The sequence below is a fragment of the Ranitomeya variabilis genome, chromosome 3 (genome assembly GCF_051348905.1).
Source record: "Ranitomeya variabilis isolate aRanVar5 chromosome 3, aRanVar5.hap1, whole genome shotgun sequence".
In the NCBI taxonomy this organism is placed as follows: Eukaryota; Metazoa; Chordata; class Amphibia; order Anura; family Dendrobatidae; genus Ranitomeya; species Ranitomeya variabilis.
In genome coordinates, this window is record NC_135234.1 from 25,028,031 (window position 1) to 25,048,511 (window position 20,481).

General features: G+C 47.0%; 1 protein-coding gene across 1 annotated transcript; it reads right to left on the reverse strand.

Annotated features, from left to right (window-relative positions):
- Positions 1-855: 855 nt before the first annotated feature.
- On the reverse strand, positions 856-12,784 carry LOC143815015 (aquaporin-3-like). The gene is made up of 6 exons (XM_077293794.1): positions 12,627-12,784; positions 12,282-12,408; positions 3,513-3,650; positions 2,922-3,040; positions 2,234-2,451; positions 856-1,433 (listed from the first exon to the last, which is right to left on the reverse strand). Exons 1-6 carry the CDS (start codon positions 12,741-12,743, stop codon positions 1,262-1,264), a joined length of 891 nt encoding a protein of 296 aa, XP_077149909.1. The 5' UTR covers positions 12,744-12,784; the 3' UTR covers positions 856-1,261.
- Positions 12,785-20,481: the final 7,697 nt, after the last annotated feature.

A 20,481-nucleotide genomic window follows, 5' to 3' on the forward strand; every position in this document is an offset into this window, starting at 1 on the left:
ATGATGCCTTTTCCTTTGCAGAGGCGGTGGCTTTTATTGCTCGTCCTCATCATGGCAGCCAGTGATGGAGCCGTCGTCCCTGCTATGTATATGGTGGAGTCTGTGAAGCCACTTCACCTCAGTGATAAGAGTAGAAATCAGAAAAAATTAAAATAAGATTGTCAAGATAAACTAGCCTTGTTGCCCATAGCAACCAATCATCGCACAGCTTTCATTTCAGAAGAGCTGAATGCGAGATGAAAGCTGTTCTATGATTGGCTGATTTAGACAGCAATTATTATTTTATTTTTTTTGAGAGTTGCAAGTATATTTACTGACTGGGGGGGAAAAAAAAAAAAAAAAAAAAAAATAGAGGGAGGAGCGGGGAAATGTCAGAGTGTCTTATGTCACAGGAAGTCATGTACTGGTTTGGTAGCCACAGGCTCATGACCTAAGGGATCACACAGCTAAACTTTCAGGCTGGAATGCTATGTGAAATATCTGTCAGCTGAAAATGGCTGTTCAAACTAAGCACAAGTGCTTGGTGCAGTCAGTCCTGTGCACCTCCCCATCATGGACCTGTGTCTCCACCTCGACTAACAGCACTGGTCTTACTGGGACCAGAGACCGATGTAGTGGGAAGGTGCATTGGACCATTTGATCAAACCTAGTGTGCACGGAGTTTCAGTGCTTGGTTTGAGCAGTCACTTTCTGCTGACAGACTTAAACCAGTGAAGAACGACCATTTTGATCTTAACTGTAGATCGTGCCTGGCAAATATTTAATAAGGCGGAAAATAAAGGAAGGAAGGGGGGGGGGGGGGGGGTTGTTATCACTTAAAGACCTCCTAATTTAAAAATAAAAGAAATTCATGCAGACTTTCCCCAGCCATCATCTTTATTGAAAAATCAGCCATATAAAATGTCCCAGCGCTGGTACAGAAATTTATTTTGCATAAAAACTTAACCGATTATAAAACAAATAAGATGGATAAAAAGGCCGCAGCCGCCCACAGTCGGTTTCCCTCTTCACATGAATGGATCTGATACGAGAAGCGGCACACTGTAGTCCTGAGATATTGTACAGTCTCCACCATTATAGGCGCGGCCGCTAGACGAACAGGAACCATGACCTTTCTGGGGCAAGTAGATGTAGGGGCGGCCATTTATGATGGAATGTGAACAGTCATACATGTGAACCAGGAGGGTTCTTGGAATTAACATTGTAAAGTTTCACAAAGATGGCCATTAAAAAGTCAGTCTATGGAGGACCACATTTGGGCCTACACCTCCGACTGGACCAACTGGTAATTAGGAAGATGACGCTCTTCAATTCCCTCATTGCATAGACTTGGTGGATGGTGAATTCCAATGAGCAGGTCATATAGAAATGACCCAATGACCCCACCGACCATGGGGCCCACTACGGGAACCCACCACCAGTGACCTCCAGCACTAGAAGACAAAAATAATCCATCAGAACAGGTTAGCAACTCAGATTTGAGAAACGTCCTACCCAAGATAACCATAGTAGTCACTGGAAACAGTCAACAAGCTTAGTGGAAGACTCCTTAGTTAAATGATTTAAGTCATGGGGGGAAAAAAAAAAAAAAAAAGTGTATATCTACTATATAAGGGTCACTTCCATCCGTCTGTCTCAGATATTCATTGGTCGCGGCCTTTGTCTGTCATGGAAATCCAAGTCGCTGATTGGTCGTGGCAAAATGACCACGACCAATCAGCGACGGGCACAGTCCGGCAGCAAAATGGCCGCTTCTTACTCCCCGCAGTCAGTGCCCGCTCCATAATCCCTTCCAGTCAGCGCTGACACAGGGTTAATGGCAGCGGTAACGAACCGTGTGATGCCGCAGGTAACGCACTCCGTTACCGCTGCTATTAACCCTGTGTGACCAACTTTTTACTATTGATGCTGCCTATGTGGCATCAATAGTAAAAAGATCTAATGTTAAAATAAAAAATTGTTATATACTCACCATCCGTCGGCCCCTCGGATCCAGAACCAGCCTTTCCCGCTCCTCACGACGCTCCGGTGACTGCTCCATGCATTGCGATCTTGCGAGATGATGACGTAGTGTTCTCGCGAGCCTGCAATGCACTCTAGGGACTGGAGCGCGCGAGGAGCATCGGTAACCGCTTCGCCTGGATCCGGGGCCAACAGAAGGTGAGTATATATATTTATTATATCTCCCTTTTTAAAAACAAAAAAAAAAAAAAAAAACACATACACAAGTTACCTAAAGACTTCAGGGCCCCAACCAGCAATTGCTGTGAAGAATCGGGGGGCCAGGTCCCTGGCTGGATTAATGGGGTATCCACAGTTGAATCCCATAGAAAGACCAACAAGCAGGACTATCAGACCAATCACAAACGGCTGAAGACCCCGGGGAGCTGCATTATTTTTCTCATCAATAATGGCAAGGAGGCAAATCATTAAGGCAGCGGTGGCAATCACCTGGGGCAAGGAAAAAAAAAAACACAAAAACAAAAAAACACCACAATATAAAAATATATATTCAGGGGCAGTCCTATTCCTGGAGGGATGGAGCCTAACAGTTTTTTTTTTTTTTTTGTCTTTGTTTTTTCAGCCTACTGTGAGCTTCCAGTCTTATGGTTCTTATCTCAAGAAGAGCTTCCAGTAAGTACTGTGCAGCCAGGATAATATTTTTCTCCACCTTGCAGCGTTAAACAATACATGGGTCTGATTCTTGAGCTGCTGATTCATAGATTTGTCTTGTAGAGCCCCTAACCACAAAATGATACTTTGCCTGCATCAGTCTGGAAAGGACTTGAGGGAGGAGCATTGTAAGGAAGGGACTTTGCTCCTCCCCCTGTCCTTTCCAGATTGATGCAGACAAAACAAGGTACTTTGTACGCAATTATTTAAAAGCCTTGTATTCCCCCCCCCCCCCATTAAGACTTTACCTGATCCAAGAATCCATTCGCTATGCTCAGATGTTCTGATGGGTAGGACGCAAATATCCCTGCAGTAGCTTGTGGCCCGTACACTGTCCAGTTGCCACCACTGTACACATGAAGGGCATCTAGAGGTCATCAATAAGAGACAAGTGAACGGTAATTGTACAAATTATAACAGAACAGTTCGAAAGCCCATTTTCAGATAGCTTATTATTACAGCATGGGGAGTTAAAGGGGGCACCTGAATTGTAACATATCAGCAAGGTGGGGGGGGGGCGGTCCCTCTAAAGGATGCATGACCTGAATACCATGGATTTTGTTAGATTCCATGTAAAGCTCCAGATCACCTGTACGAGGCGCTGCATAGAAGAGTTACCCATCATTAGGAGAAAAGCAGAACCTAGAGGATTACACCGGATTTAAAGGTGTCCACCTTCTGACAGCTCAAGATGTCAACTGTAAACGGTTGAAAAATCCAGTGATGGGGTGCACAATCCCCCTGAAGCTCCTCTCCGCACAAGTATTACACTGTACCCAGGTTAGCGGGTTACTCAGTGCACCGACCCATCAAAGGCGTTTCATTGTTTGATCCCTTACCAAAATACAAAGCAAATACCAGGCATGCTCCAAAAAAGGATCCAAGGAATTGTGCCAAGAAGTAGACGATCATGAGCCCCCAGGTCATCTTCTTTAGGAGGTACATTGAGAAAGACACAGCCGGATTGAGATGGGCGCCTGGAGAGTGACGGGAAATGGTTATCAGAAACCTAGAACAGGAGAAGCAGCCTGCATAGTGACTGCGCCAGCAGAATAGTGAGTGCAGCTCTGGGGTATAATACAGGTGGTAACTCAGGATCAGTAATGTAATGTATGTACACAGTGATTGCACCAGCAGAATAGGGAGTGCAGCTCTGGAGTATAATACAGGATGTAACTCAGGATCAGTAATGTAATGTATGTACACAGTGACTGCACCAGCAGAATAGTGAGTGCAGCTCTGCTCAGCTGTTACTCACTGTGCTGATTGTGGGTGCGGTCGCTGCTGAACCTGCAGTGTGCTCCTGGGAACCACCACCTCTCCACCCGGGGACCTGCTCTCTCTCTTACCCAGGGAGTGAGTGGGTTTCCTGGGATGAATGAGGGGGCCAAGTCCCAGGCTTCTGCTTCCCGGACCAGGCTGGCGGGGGGCAGAAAGAACCAGCCTGCACATCAGAAGATTCGGGGGTGAGACGCTCCACCAGGAGTCGCAGCAATGTGGCTCCTACTCCCCCCAGGTCTGCAGAGACCCAGAGAAGCCGCAAGGCTTCCATGGAGGAGAAGCTTGCTAGCGTGCAGGATGACGGCCCTTCCGGAGGAAAGCTGAGTGCTCACGGAGGTGAGGCCGACCTCACTGAGGAGGGTTGGGCGCTGCAGAGACCCCGGGAGTCTGTGTCCACCTATGCCTCCCGGGTCATGAGCCACCTTCGTGAGTATGAAGAAGCAAGCAAGAGATTGAGAAGGCTCCGGGAGGAGCTGCGCTGCACAAGCGCAAAAGCTGCAGGCGCCTCCAGACCCAGGAAGATGCAATTCCAGGCTGAGGTAAAGAGGCTGAAGCTTGAAATTAATGACTTGGAGGTAAGAAAAGCGTTTATCCAAGAAAAAAGTGGACCATTTAAAGAAAAATTGCAAAATGAAGACCGATTTAGAGAAATGGCTGATAACAGAGAGCAAAGGCAGATAGGGCTGCAGCCTGAGGATGAGGATGAGAAGGAGGATGACCAGCAGAAAACCCCACCTGGCAGCCTGCTTAGTCACTCACAGGCCACGTGCAGCGAGCTCCCTGCTGGACAGGCGACAATGACATCTCGTCGCAGTTCTGCTGGCTCTGGGGAGGACAGTGACATCGACCAGGGAGGGGCACTAATGGCAGAGATCAAGCTCCTGGAGTCCCCAGTGTGCCTTCAGAACTTCCATCTTGGTGATGATTTGCCAGAGGAGGCACCTGGGGTCCGGAAAAAAAAAAGGTGAAGAAGATCAAACCTAAGCTGCAGGAAGCGGTAAGCTATGTATATGCCCCCCTCCCTGTACCCCCTGAGTCGGCTGCAGGGTCAGCTCGCTGTATAAGCCCCGTTGCCCAGCCCAGCCCGGGTTCTGCTGTGGATCCGGTGCAAAGGCGCGGGGAGACTACAAAGCAATGTAGTGAGGCGCAGAGCTCCGTTTCTGCTTGTAGTAGCAGGGACGTAGCAGCAGGTGCATCAGCCGAGAGGCTGGACAGTGAGGGCGGCCCGGGGGCGGGCGAAAAATCAGGCCACGATACTGTGGTGCGCTCCCCAGTGGGAGGGGGGAGCAGCCCGGTGTCAGGGGCAGCTCCGGTAGCCTCGGTGCCCCTGAATGCTGTTGCTGCTGATCACTTAGTTGAGAAGCGGCGGCAGTGTGAGGGGGTTACCGGGGCTGGGCGTTCCGGTCCTCCCACCAAAGTCCTGTTCTGTGTTGGCGCCGCTGGTCAACAAGATCCTGATGCTAAGGATCAGCGGTGCCTCACAGCAGCGAAAGATCAGCGGCGCCTGGTAGCAACCATGAAGCAGCGGAAAATATCAACTGATGATGCGGAGGGCACACATAAAACAAGGGGTGAGGTCACCTCCAGTTCTGTGGAGGAGACTCAGCCCCTTGTGCCTGATGATGCGGAGGCCAAAATGTCACCCCCTGTTGTCACTGGTCCAGCAGGAGTGAATGTGGTGGTGGGTATGGATGAGGAAAACTCTTTGTCTAGTGGTGTGGTTGCTGGTTTGGTGGAGGGTGAGGAGGTTATGGAGGTGGGTAATGGTGATACTGTTGGTGTGGATGTGGTCACTGGTCCGGTTGCCCCCCCGGTGGTGGCAGCACCTGTCAGGAGTTATGCCGCTGTCACCTCCGGGGGAAATAGGGCGTCCTCCTCGTCTCTGGGCTCTGGGGAAGGCATGTTGCAACGGCGTCTCCTGGAGGCTCTAAAGAAGGGAGAGAGATCACTAATGGTAGAGGGTCGAGAGGTTGATCTATCCTTCTGGATAGAGAGGCATGGCCTCGGGGCCTTCCGAGAGCAAAGAGGGGGGGATACAGTGTGGTCCCTCCCAACAGCCGGGCCGGGTAGTGTGTGTAGGAATGTGGTCCGTCTTCGGTGGAGGGGCAGTGATGCGTGTCCTCCAAGGTCGAAGGTTGTGGAGCTCCTGCTGAGGATGGGCTTCAAGGCGATTGACATCTACGCCTTGATACATCCCTATTCCACACCTGAGTTTGATGTCAGCTTTGTTCGGCCAGAGGGGCTTGAACTTTTCTGGTCGAACTATGAGTTGGCAAAAAATGAGCCCGGCTGGCGAGACTTTGCCGTTCAGGCGGTGTCTCGCCAAAATCAAGTCAAGAAAGTGACCGTGATGACATGTAACGAGTCGCTTTCTTGTTATGACATCATGACGTGGCTTGGCCGGTATGGAGAGGTAGTGGAGATGCCAAAGAAAAACCGTGACGAGTTTGGTATCTGGTCAGGGGCCTGGACGTTTATGGTAAAACTTAAGCGTTCAGGTGGTACGGTTGCCCACATACCATCATCTGCCTTCCTGGGTAGGGATCGTATCCTGGTCTTCTACCAGGGGCAACCGAAGCTCTGTCACAAGTGCGGCGACCCCACACACTTCAGCGCAAACTGCACTGTGCAGAAGTGTGCATTGTGTGGGGATGTCGGCCATCTTGCTGCATCTTGTGTGGAGATTAGGTGCCACCTGTGTGGTGAGTTAGGTCACCCATTCAGCCGTTGTCCTCGCTCCTTCGCTAACGCAGTCGTGACCCCGGTGGGAGAAAGCCGTGAGGCTGATTCTGCTGGGGAAGGGACTAGCAAGGGTGAGGGAGCTGAGGGGCCAAGGAAGAAAAGCAATAAAAAGACGCCTGCCCAGCTAAGGCGTCTAGACAAGTGCAGACAGGATAGGGAGCTGGGCGAGCCTCGGGCTACTGGGGCGGCCCCTGTCCTGGATGCCAGTCTTGCTGCTGAGGCCCCAAGGGATGATGAGTTGGATGAGGAGGTCAGGAGGATCCACAGGGAGGAGAGTGCCACTGCCTCAGAGTCCTCCCATTATGAAAGTATGGATGAGGATAATAGGCAGTGGCTAGAGGACAAGCGTAAGCTCGGCACCAAAAAGAAGAGAAAGAAGGGAGGAAAAAAAAAAAAAAAAAAAAAATCTTCTCTCACTCTGACCAAGGTACCTAAGGAAGGAAAAACCGACTCCCCTCTGGTTGGTCTTTCTAACCGGTTCCAAGCCCTTGAAAACATCTCTTCCTCTGAGGAGGAAGCTGAGGGTGAGGTTCTGGCTTCGGCGGGGCTCACAGGGGGCGCCGAGTCTCCTCCTTCTGGGAACGTAAGATCCTTGGAGGGAGGGACTGGCCCAGAGTCCGGAGACGAGGACGAAAAAAATAAAAAAAAAAGCGTGGAAATGGATACCTCCATGTCATTAAAGAGGGGGAAGGATTCCTCCTCTGAGGCAGAGGATAAGGGGAGTGGGAAAAAGAAAGCCATCTAACTCAATCACCAATGATGGCGGAACCCACTCCGTTGACGCTGGCGTCCATTAATGTCGCCAGCATAAAGTCAAATACAGCTAGATTTGCGGCCTTTGATTTTCTCAGCCGGGCTGAAGCTGACATTTTCTTTTTGCAAGAGACCAGGCTGCCAAACATGGCAGATGTGTTTAAAGCTAAGAGGGAGTGGAGACTCGGGCCCTCCTATTGGTCTCTTGCGGCCGAGCCGTATAGCGGAGTGGCGGTCCTTTTTACCGCACCGGTGGAATGCCGACGGGTTATGGAGTTAGAAATGGGGAGGTGCCTGATCTTAGATGTCCTCATGAAGGGACAAGAGCTCCGGCTCATTAACATCTATGGTCCCCAATCTAAGTGGGACCGGAAGTGTCTCTTTATGAGGATCAAGCCCTACCTTTTTACAAGTCGGCAGGTTGTCTTTGGAGGGGACTTCAATGCTGTCACGAGGTCCCGAGATAGAGGAGGTTCCAGAGACAAGCTGACTTATGATAGTGTCGCCCTTAATAGTATAGCTAGTGAGGCTCGCCTGGTGGATGTCCACATTCGGCACACCCCAGGCCACGAGGGGTTCACCTATCATAGAGGTAACTGTAGGTCCAGAATAGATAGGTTTTATTTAAAGGAGGAAGCTGTCTCTTCAGCAGTGTCTGTTGTTGAGGTGGAGTTCTCCGACCACTGTTTAATTTTGTTTTCTCTGAATGTTACAGAGACCCTCCGGATGGGAAGAGGCTTTTGGAGGCTCAATTCGTCTCTCTTGGAAGAAGCGGAGATAAGACAGTCCTTTGAGGATTTTCTTCAGAGCCAGGTACCCTTACTGGATCTTTGTAGTAGTAGGTCAGAGTGGTGGGAGATGTTCAAGGAAAGGGTGGCGAGATTCTTCCGCCAGCTCTCGAGCCTCAGGAGTCTGAGCAGGTACCGCCTGTATCAGGGTCTGAGGAGGAAACTCGAGCATCTTGTCTCAACTGGAGGTAGCCGCGAGGAGATCTCCAGAGTGAAATCTTTGCTTATGAGGTGTCAGTACGATAGACACGCATCTTTGGTTTTTGAGAGGGATTACGGGAAGTACCGCTCGCCCGACCCTTACAGAAACTGCAAGATGTCAGTGAATAGTAAAGTGGTTACAGGACTGGTCGACACTATGGGGTCCCTGAGGCGATCCAGATCAGGGATCCTGGAGGTTGTCAGATCCTTCTACTCGCACCTCTTGGGGAAGAGGGATCTTGATTGGGATGAGATGTCGGCTTTCCTGGCAGAAGCTGTCCCCGAACCAGGGGTAGACCCCTCTCTTGACGTTTTGACAGAAATGATCAGGGAAGAGGAAGTTCAGTTGGTGATTGAAGGGCTTGCCCCCAAAAAATCGCCTGGTCCAGATGGCTTAACATCTGAATTCTATAAGACCTTTAAGGACGTTTTGGTTCCCCTCTTGACTGAGGTATTCAATGAGTGTCTTTCCTCGGGCACTCTGCCGAAGTCAATGAGGAGGTCTGCTCTGATCATCTTGTCAAAGGGTAAGGACCCGTCTTGCATTGAGAATTGGCGTCCCATAGCGCTTCTCAATGCAGACAGGAAGGTTCTGGCAAAGGTGCTGTTTAATCGGCTGGTGAAATTTGCACTCCGACTCCTTTCGGGGGCCCAGCATTGCTCTGTTCCAGGCCGCAGCACATTTAGTGCTGTGCTCTGTGTCCGAGAGGCAGTGGAGCAGGGTAGGGCTGGTCACTGGAAGGGGTACATGCTGTCACTGGACCAGGCAAAAGCGTTTGATTGGGTTAATCACGAGTACCTCTGGTCCGTCCTTCTGAGATATGGCCTGCCGGGGGGGGGGTTTGTTGATTGGCTTAAGACCTTGTACAGTGGGGCAGAGAGTTTCCCGCTTGTGAATGGTTGGATTGGTAGCTCTTTTGAAGTTGGGTCCGGTGTTCGCCAGGGTTGTCCCTTGAGCCCGCTGCTGTACGTGTTTGCGATTGACCCTCTTCTTAGGAGGGTGGAGCGTGGACCGTTGGCCGGGATCGGGATGGATCAGGCAGCACCGGAAGCCACTCTGAGGGTGGTGGCGTATGCCGATGATGTCAATGTGTTTGCTTCCTCTCACGAGGAGGCAGGGTGGCTGATGTCAGAGGTAGATCGCTACTCGGAGGCATCCGGGTCCAAGATCAACCGGGATAAGTGTGAGAGTCTCTGGCTGGGAGGAGGAGATCCTGGTTTTGAGCTCCCGGACACCCTTCCAGGACCCAAAATCTCTGCAAAAGTCCTTGGCATCGAATTTGGCCAGGGGGATTACCCCAAACAAAATTGGGACAGCAGGCTAGAGATCGCCACTCAGAAGGTGAACCAATGGAAGGGTTGGTCTTTGACCCTAAGGGAAAGGGTAAACCTGAGCAAAACTTACCTGCTCCCTTTACTGATTTATCTGGGCAGTGTGTGCATCTTGCCGGAATCTCTCTGGACTCGGGTCTACAGTTTGTTCTTCCAACTGTTATGGGGGAATAGACTGAACCTGGTCAAGAGGGAGGTTACTTACCGTACGAGGAGACTAGGAGGGTTGGGTATGGTCAACCCTGTGGTATTCCTTGTGGATACCTTCATTAAGATCAATATCGCAAACCTCTGGAAAGAGAGGGCTCCTCCGTGGGTATTCTCCTGTAGGGGATGGTTTCAGCCTTTCTTCCAGGAATGGGAGACAGGAGGGCAAGTGAAGGATCTTCGCACACCGCATGGACATCTTCCGGCTTACGCTACCTTGGTTCTGAAGGTAATTCGTCGGTGGGGTCTGGGAATGTGGGAGATCAGGACTCTGCCAAGGAAACTACTTGACAGTAGGGTTCTGTTGACCCATTTCCAGAGGCCTCTGGCGCTCAGGGACTGCCCAAGTCGGGATCTTGGGGTGGGTTTGCATCTTTTGAATTCTATCAGGATCCCCTCGAAGTTTTGGGACTGGGCTTGGCGCTGCTTCATGGGAAACTGTGTGTGAGGGACAATCTGAAGTGTAGGAGCTCTGAGGACAGGAATTGTCCTCGGGAGCATTGTGGTACCTTGCTGGAAAGCATGGACCACTTCCTGCTTCATTGTCCCTTCAACACAGAGGTGTACAACAGGGTGGGCGCCTTCATTGGCTGGTCTCGGCTGGCCGGTCTCTCCTATGCGGAATGGGCCTATGGAGCTTTCGGAGACCTGGGTGGTCGGGACCGCTGCACCTTATTTCTAGTTAGCGCAGTGGTTAGGTATCACACGTGGAACGCACGGTGCTTAGTATCGACGCAACGAAAAATCCTCCCCGTGGATGATGTGTTTAGGACCATACTCGGTGACCTGGTGAAGGTGCGCTCTCTGGAGTATGGGAGACTGGGCGCACGGAGGGCCGCGCTCCTCTGGAGGGGCTTTTCTTTTAGTGTGCCCTAGTCTGGTCATCTCCTTTCCTGGTGGTGGGCTGCTGCTGACACTGTAGATTTTTGTTTTGTTTGATCATTATACAGTGATGTAGGGCTGCAGGCGCCGAACTTAGGCTTCGTGTTTTGTAATTATTGTGGTGTGTGCTGCTGTATATATTGTATATAGGGATATAGAATTGGGTGTAGGTATTAGGTTGGGTGGTGGGAAAAGGGGGGAGGTGGGATTATCTTGTGGGACTATGGGACACTGGGTTGTTTGGGGGAAAAACTGGCACTGCCTGATCTGGCCTATGGACGTTGGACATGGACTGAGGCATGAGACGCAGGACCAGCTCTCAGGTCAGTGCGGGGGGTTGGGAATGGAGGATAGCTTAGTATTGTATATATTTGTTTAATTTGTAGTTATTTTATTTAAAACTAAAAAAAAAAAAAAAAAAAAAGTTCATGTATATAGTCTTTGTTTTCCATTGTTTATTTTATTTGTTATTATTATTTTGTTTGGTGACCGGACCTGAAGTTATTGTTCTGTATATACTGTATAATATGTGTGGGAGGAGAGAATGAGCGGCTGGACCAGTGTTCAGTATACTGATTATTTTCTGGCTAATAATTTTGTTATGTTTTCTGCTATTATTGTTGTTATGTTTTTCATTTTTATAATAAAAGATCTACAGGAGGTAACTCAGGATCAGTAATGTAATGTATGTACACAGTGACGGCACCAGCAGAACAATGAGTGCAGCTCTGGAGTATAATACAGGATGTAACTCAGGATCAGTAATGTAATGTATGTACGCAGTGACTGCACCAGCAGAATAGTGAGTGCAGCTCTGGGGTATAATACAGGATGTAACTCAGGATCAGTAATGTAATGTATGTACACAGTGACGGCACCAGCAGAACAATGAGTGCAGCTCTGGAGTATAATACAGGATGTAACTCAGGATCAGTAATGTAATGTGTGTACACAGTGACTGCACCAGCAGAACAATGAGTGCAGCTCTGGAGTATAATACAGGATGTAACTCAGGATCAGTAATGTAATGTATGTACGCAGTGACTGCACCAGCAGAATAGTGAGTGCAGCTCTGGGGTATAATACAGGATGTAACTCAGGATCAGTAATGTAATGTATGTACACAGTGACTGCACCAGCAGAATAGTGAGTACAGCTCTGGGGTATAATACAGGATGTAGCTCAGGATCAGTAATGTAATGTATGTACGCAGTGACTGCACCAGCAGAATAGGGAGTACAGCTCTGGGGTATAATACAGGATGTAGCTCAGGATCAGTAATGTAATGTATGTACACATTGACTGCAGCTGAATTTTAACATGCATCATATGAACACAAAGTTTTAATACAAACTTCTTGTATTCCGCTCACCTCTTCAGCACAGAAAGTGAAAAAAAAAAAATCCATAGTAACCCACTCACCTGAGACTCCAGCACAGACATAGGCGCCGGCAGTTACCGCAAAACCGAACGCCATATTGACGCTTAGAAATTGAGCTTTGGCAAAACCACTCAGCTCCATCTGAGCCACAGAACCGCAGCCAAATAGCTAAGGGAGAAAAATTAATTTTGAGGCAATTCCTGTACGTCACCTGCACTTCTAACCACCTTCATATACACATACTGCAGGGCCACAAACCTTTTATATAAAAGTGATAGTAGATGATACAGAAAGCTCTTTCTTACCCACTTGAATGAGGTTCTGCAGCAGTTGGGAGATATTACATGGAATAACAGTGTTACATAACATGACAGCGCATTACTTACAATTAATATAGCAGTCCCTAAAAACTCAGCCAGGCCGCAGCGCACATAGGGATTAGTGGTCCTAAATGCACGTTGGAGCTTCTCCAGGCATTGCCCGTGCAGATCCATGTCCGCCATGTTCCTGACCCTGTGATTGAAGCTGCTTTTCCTGCACAGCTGCACTTTATATCCTCCTGATACAGGAGAATGGAGAGGACCCGATCTACTGACCTCGGCTCTGATCGAAGTGCAGCTGATTCTGAGCTCCATTAACTCATTAACTCTCAGTACAATGACAGCGCCATTTTCTGGAGTGAGGCGTTTTGTTAAGATATTAAGGCTTGAACAATAGAAGAAAAAAAGAATTGTGGAGTAAATTTTGTCAAATTAATTTAACGTTTTACAGCTCAATAAATATGCCATGTTTTGGATTGTCCTAAAACCTGAAAGTGAAATCCATCAGGCATAGATTTGTGCTAAAAGTTGCACCATTTTCTGGCCTAAGGCTTAATAAGTTTATCTCAGGCCCCCTTCACACGTCCGTTTTTGTGGTTTGTGTGCGGGTCATTTTTTCAGTACCGCGCACCCATTCTTTTCTATGGTGGTGCACATGTCAGTTTTTTACACGGACAGTGTGAACCCGCAGTCCTTTTTATCCATCAGTAAGGAGGAAATGCTTTCTGCACATGTGCACACGGATGACATCTCTGTGATACGTCCCATAATGAAATGCTCTGGCGACCAGGAAAAAAATAAGTAAAGTTAGCGCTTTTACCAGGTACTGACTACAACTCTCATCATCCTCTCCTGGTCTCCTACAGTCAGCGGGACCAGTCAACGCTGATCACAGTTTCAGGGCTCATACCCATAAGCGAGAAGAAAAGCAGTCTGATTTCTGGAGCAAAAAAACTGAAGAGTGCTATGCGAGTACAATGCGATTTTCACACCTAGCATCCAATTTACATCCGAGTGCATTGCGATTTTTACATGAGATTTTACATAGAGCAATTCTCTGTCATTTACACATCGTTTTCAAAGGAAAAATTAATCAACACACACATACATATACAGTGTATATATATATATATATATATATATATATATATATATATATACAGTATATATATATATATATATATATATATATATATATATATATATATACAGTACAGACCAAAAGTTTGGACACACCTTCTCATTTAAAGATTTTTCCGTATTTTCATGACTATGAAAATTGTACATTCACACTGAAGGCATCAAAACTATGAATTAACACATGTGGAAATATATACTTAACAAAAAAGTGTGAAACAACTGAAAATATGTCTCATATTCTAGGTTCTTCAAAGTAGCCACCTTTTGCTTTGATGACTGCTTTGCACACGCTTGGCATTCTCTTGATGAGCTTCAAGAGGTAGTCACCGGGAATGGTTTTCACTTCACAGGTGTGCCCTGTCAGCTTTAATAAGTGGGATTTCTTGCCTGATAAATGGGGTTGGGACCATCAGTTGTGTTGTGCAGAAGTCTGGTGGATACACAGCTGATAGTCCTACTGAATAGACTGTTAGAATTTGTATTATGGCAAGAAAAAAGCAGCTAAGTAAAGAAAAACGAGTGGCCATCATTACTTTAAGAAATGAAGGTCAGTCAGTCCGAAAAATTGGGAAAACTTTGAAAGTGTCCCCAAGTGCAGTGGCGAAAACCATCAAGTGCTACAAAGAAACTGGCTCACATGAGGACCGCCCCAGGAAAGGAAGACCAAGAGTCACCTCTGCTTCTGAGGATAAGTTTATCCGAGTCACCAGCCTCAGAAATCGCAGGTTAACAGCAGCTCAGATTAGAGACCAGGTCAATGCCACACAGAGTTCTAGCAGCAGACACATCTCTACAACAACTGTTAAGAGGAGACTTTGTGCAGCAGGCCTTCATAGTAAAATAGCTGCTAGGAAACCACTGCTAAGGACAGGCAACAAGCAGAAGAGACTTGTTTGGGCTAAAGAACACAAGGAATGGGCATTAAACCAGTGGAAATCTGTGCTTTGGTCTGATGAGTCCAAATTTGAGATCTTTGGTTCCAACCACCGTGTCTTTGTGCGATGCAGAAAAGGTGAACGGATGGACTCTACATGCCTGGTTCCCACCGTGAAGCATGGAGGAGGAGGTGTGATGGTGTGCGGGTGCTTTGCTGGTGGCACTGTTGGGGATTTATTCAAAATTGAAGGCATACTGAACCAGCATGGCTACCACAGCATCTTGCAGCGGCATGTTATTCCAACTCCAGGCTGTGTAAGAGCTATTTGACCAAGAAGGAGAGTGATGGGGTGCTACGCCAGATGACCTGGCTTCCACAGTCACCAGACCTGAACCTAATCGAGATGGTTTGGGGTGAGATGGACAGCAGAGTGAAGGCAAAAGGGCCAACAAGTGGTAAGCATCTCTGGGAACTCCTTCAAGATTGTTGGAAACCATTCCCGGTGACTACCTCTTGAAGCTCATCAAGAGAATGCGAAGAGTGTGCAAATCAGTCATCAAAGCAAAAGGTGGCTACTTTGAAGAACCTAGAATATAAGACATATTTTCAGTTGTTTCACACTTTTTTGTTAAGTATATAATTCCACATGTGTTAATTCATAGTTTTGATGCCTTGAATGTACAATTTTCATAGTCATGAAAATACAGAAAAATCTTTAAATGAGAAAGTGTGTCCAAACTTTTGGTCTGTACTGTATATATATATATATATATATATATTTGATAGATAGATAGATAGAAAAGCCAGCAATTCCTGTGCGCGTACAGTAAAATCACACTGACAGGTTACAATAGAATAGATAGAATAGATATATACACATAGAATAGATGTGTGTGTGTATATATATATATATATATATATATATATGTGTGTGTGTGTGTGTGTGTGTGTTTATATTTCATAGATAGCAGAAAAGCCGGTAATTAATTTGTCGGCTTCTGTAAAATCACTGCAGGAGCCAACAGGATAGAAGCGATGGATTACATACAGTAAATACATACAGTATAGGTAGATATACAGATGTCAGTGACAAATACAATTAGTACAGTGTGTGTGCAGATTAGGGGACATTTAATTAATAAAAGATTATTTTACAAAATGGCATGGGGTCCCACTATAATTAATAACTAGCAAAGGCTATGCAGACAGCTGCGGGCTGATATTAATAGCCTAGGAAGGGACCATGGATATTGGCCTCCCTGGCTAAAAACATCAGCACTCAGCCACCCCAGAAAAGAAACATCTGTAAGTGCAATTCTGGCACTTAGCCACTCTCTTCCCACTTTCCCTGTAGCCGTGACAAGTGAAGTAATAGTTGTGGGGTTGATGTCTCCTTTGTATTGTAAGATTACATCAAGCCCGGCTTAGTAATGGAGAAGTGTCAATAAGATACCTATCCATTACTAATCCTATAGTTGTTACATGTTAAATAAAGACACAGCCAGAATAAAGTATTTTAATGAAATCAAGCACAACACAGTTTCCCATCTTTATTGTACTCCTAATTCCTGCGACACCCTCAATCTCCTGTAATAAAAATAAAATAAAACAACAATATACCATACCTGTCCGTCGCTGTGTCCCACGCTGTAATCCATATCTGGGGTATATACAGTTTACAACCAGGATGGTGCCAAGATGCGACCACCCCTGCCCCAATATCCATGGTCCCTTCCTAGGCTATTAATATCAGCCCGCAGCTGTCTGCATAGCCTTTGCTAATTATTAATTATGGGGAGACCCCACTTAATTTTTTTTAGGGTCCTCCATTTTAATAGCCAGTAACGGCTAAGTATACATCTGAGAGCTGAATAGCCTGGGAAGCTCCTTGGGTTTTACCCCCTCCCCAGGCTATAAACATCTGCCCCCAGTCTCTGGCTTTCCCTCTGCTGGTTTTGAAAATTGCGTGGGAGCCCATGCCATTTTTTTCCATAAAATAATCTTTTATTAATTAAATACATGTCCAGTAATTTGCACACACACACAGTACTAATTGTATTTGTCACTGACATCTATATATCTACTTATTCTATATGTATTTACTGTATGTAATCCATCTCTTCTATCCTGTCGGCTCCTGCAGTGAATTTACAGAGCAAGTGAATTACCGGCTTTTCTTCTATCTCTATCTATGTAATATAAATACACTGCTCAAAAAAATAAAGGGAACACTTAAACAACAGAATATAACTCCAAGTAAATCAAACTTCTGTGAAATCAAACTGTCCACTTAGGAAGCAACACTGATTGACAATCAATTTCACATGCTGTTGTGTAAATGGAAGAGACAACAGATGGAAATTATTGGCAATTATCAAGACACCCTCAATAAAGGAGTGGTTCTGCAGGTGGGGACCACAGACCACATCTCAGTACCAATGCTTTCTGGCTGATGTTTTGGTCACTTTTGAATGTTGGTTGTGCTTTCACACTCGTGGTAGCATGAGACGGACTCTACAACCCACACAAGTGGCTCAGGTAGTGCAGCTCATCCAGGATGGCACATCAATGTGAGCTGTGGCAAGAAGGTTTGCTGTGTCTGTCAATGTAGTGTCCAGAGGCTGGGGGCGCTACTAAGAGACAGGCCAGTACACCAGGAGATGTGGAGGGGGCCGTAGGAGGGCAACAACCCAGCACCAAGACTGCTACCTCTGCCTTTGTGCAAGGAGGAACAGGAGGAGCACTGCCAGAGCCCTGTGCAAAATAACCTCCAGCAGGCCACAAATGTGCATGTGTCTGCACAAACGGTTAGAAACCGACTCCATGAGGATGGTCTGAGTGCCCGACGTCCACAGATGGGGGTTGAGCTCACAGCCCAACCCCGTGCAGGATGCTTGGCATTTGCCACAGAACACCAGGATTGGCAAATTCACCAATGGTGCCCTGTGCTCTTCAGAGATGAAAGCAGGTTCACACTGAGCACATGTGACAGACGTGACAGAGTCTGGAGACGCCGTGGAGAGCGATCTGCTGCCTGCAACATCCTTCAGCATGACCGGCTTGGCAGTGGGTCAGTAGTGGTGTGGGGTGGCATTTCTTTGGAAGGCCACACAGCCCTCCATGTGCTCTCCAGAGGTAGCCTGACTGCCATTAGGTACCGAGATGAGATCCTCAGACCCCTTGTGAGACCATATGCTGGTGCGGTTGGCCCTGGGTTCCTCCTAATGCAGGACAATGCCAGACGTCATGTGGATGGAGTGTGTCAGCTGTTCCAGCAAGATGAAGGCATTGAAGCTATGGACTGGCCCGCCCATTCCCCAGACCTGAATCCGATTGAGCACATCTGGGACATCATGATTTCGGCTGAGAAAAAAATTGCAGATGAGATGTAACCCATAGAATAATATTGGTCATTTTTTATCGGATTACACTCGTCCTTATTTCTCGCATATGGGTATGAGCCCTTAGTCAACACCCGCCACCTGGGAATAGCAGGAAGATCTCTGTTTATACCTTTCACGCATTACAAATTTTTTTTTTTTTTAAATGTCGTGGTGTCCCTCTTATATTTTAAAACCAGCACAGATAAAGCAGACAGCTGCGGGCTTCTATTATCAGGCTGGGACAGTTCAGGGGTTAATGGTCCATCCTGAGCCAAAATAGAAGCCGTCAGTCACCCCAAAATTAGCCCATCACATTAGATTCACCAATCCTGGCTCTTTACCCCTCTCATCCTGATTGCCCTGGTGTGGTGGGGATCAGGTTGATATATGGGTTTGAAGACAGCTGTGATTTGTCAAAAATCACAGCTGCCATCAAGCCCTGGGATTAGTAATGGAGAGGTGTCAGTCTGACACCCCAATTACTAACCCTGTAAGTAAAACTGAATAAATACACACACACACACAGAAAAGTCTTTTATTTTAAAATAAAATCCCAGGCATCCTCTTTCACTCATTTATTTCCCAAAAAACAGCCCCACAGGCCCACAACGATCCCCCACTATGCTATATCCAGAGGCTGTAATGAGTGGTGACATCAGTAACGTTATCGCCCACCACAGCCGCCGGAGCACACTGAGAGTAGTGTGAGAACCAGTGGAAGTGACGTGCTGTGACATCAGTAAGGTTACGCAGGTCACAGCCGGAGGTTCTCACGGTCACCTCTGTGTGATCTACCAGATGTGAACTCCGTAAGATTACCGCAGTTCACAGCTGGCTATTTCACACAGAGGTTACCATGAGAACCTCCGGCTGTAACCTGAGGTAATCTTAATTACGTCATCGCTCGTCACTGACGCTGGTTCTCATGCTGCTCTCACTGTGTTCCCGCAGACGTGGTGAGCAGTAAAGTTACTGATGTTACCACTCATCACTGCCTCCGGATGTAGTCAGGAATCATTGTGGCACCTCTATTTGAATTACAGTAGGCCCTGGGATGGCTGAGTGCTGGTGTTATTAGTCTGTGAAGGGACCAATGTCCATAGCCCTTCCCAGCCTATTAATATCAGCCTGCAGCTGTCTACTTTGCCTTAGCTGGTTATTAAAAATGCTGGGGACCCCACATAATTTTTTTAGGGTCACCTCCAATTTTAATAGCCAACAATAATATATACTGGGACATGGATATTGGCCCTTTCCCAGACTAATAAGATTAGATAACAGCTGACTGGTTTCTCCTAGCTGATAATTAAAATAGAAGGACCTGAGGCCATTTTTTTACATTGATTCTTAGTAAGCTCCACAGAGCTTATTAATAGTGATGAGCGAGTATACTCGTTACTCGAGATTTCCCGAGCACGCTCGGGTGTCCTCCTAGTATTTTTTAGTGCTCGGAGATTTAGTTTTCCTCACCTCCGCTGAATGATTTACATCTGTTAGCCAGCATAAGTACATGTGGGGATTCCCTGGCGACTTTGCCTACCTAAGCGTGACAGCTGCACAGAAATACATGAAGCGGTCATACTCTGGTCAGGAGAGCAGCCGGCCAGTCCATGCATTGCGATCCAATCTCGGTTTGATTTATACGGACGTCTGACTGCACCCTTAAAGGATTTCATTGCCTTTATAAACTGCGGCTGAAGGCGTCTCATTCTGTTTTGAGATCGAGCTTTGCGTTCTTGTTTGACTTATAATTCAGGCATGTGAAGAAGTCATTTATTGCACTTTTTTTCCTCTCCTCCATTTCTCCCTTTTCTGCCATTTTTGGTGTTCCTGGGATGACTAGCTTGTGACTGGTGTTCATAGGAGACCTTTTTTTTTCATATCCTGCGATAGTACAGTACAAGGCATCAGACGAATCCAGGACTGTCTGCTGTATCCAGGACGGTTGGGACTACCGTTGAGTGGATCGACGCACAGGACTCCAGTCCATTGTCCATGGCAGCTGGATGGGGAGATTCACCATTTTCTTACCTAACAATGTGACACATTATCTGTGCACAGATGACGTTGCACCAGCCGGAAGGTAAGAGTCACAGACCAGTCCTCTGCCAGGTACCACTTTCCTGGACAGGTGCCCTGCAAGGCGATACACTCAACTAGAGGTGATACATATGGATTTATTTTTTGTTCACTCAGTTATAATTTTAGTAGCTAGAACTCTCATTTTACGCTAGCTTTACTTTATGACATCTTGCCTAATGTGTGAACGCTGCCTTGCGGACACAAAGGCAAAATCCTGTTTGTTTTTCTGCACCAAGCTACACAATATCAATTATCTTTCATTATTGCATTTTCCCCCTTAATTGATTAATTTATGGTGCAGATTTGAAGAAGTTGTTTAAGTGTGCTTGGCATTTTTATTTTTGTAGTGTAGAAGAGTGTAGTAGTTTAAGAAAACTATGGTTTTACCTCTACAATACAGATACATAGAGATGCACTGGTATATACAGATGCATCTCTA

Excerpts from the sequence above, each read along its gene's own strand:
- LOC143815015 (XM_077293794.1), bottom strand. The coding sequence starts at position 12,743 with ATGGCGGACATGGATCTGCACGGGCAATGCCTGGAGAAGCTCCAACGT. Across the intron at positions 12,409-12,626 it reads TAGGGACTGCTATATTAATT|CTATTTGGCTGCGGTTCTGT; the intron begins GTAAGTAATGCG and ends TTTCTCCCTTAG. Across the intron at positions 1,434-2,233 it reads TGGGGCCCTGAAGTCTTTAG|TGCTGGAGGTCACTGGTGGT; the intron begins GTAACTTGTGTA and ends TTTGTCTTCTAG.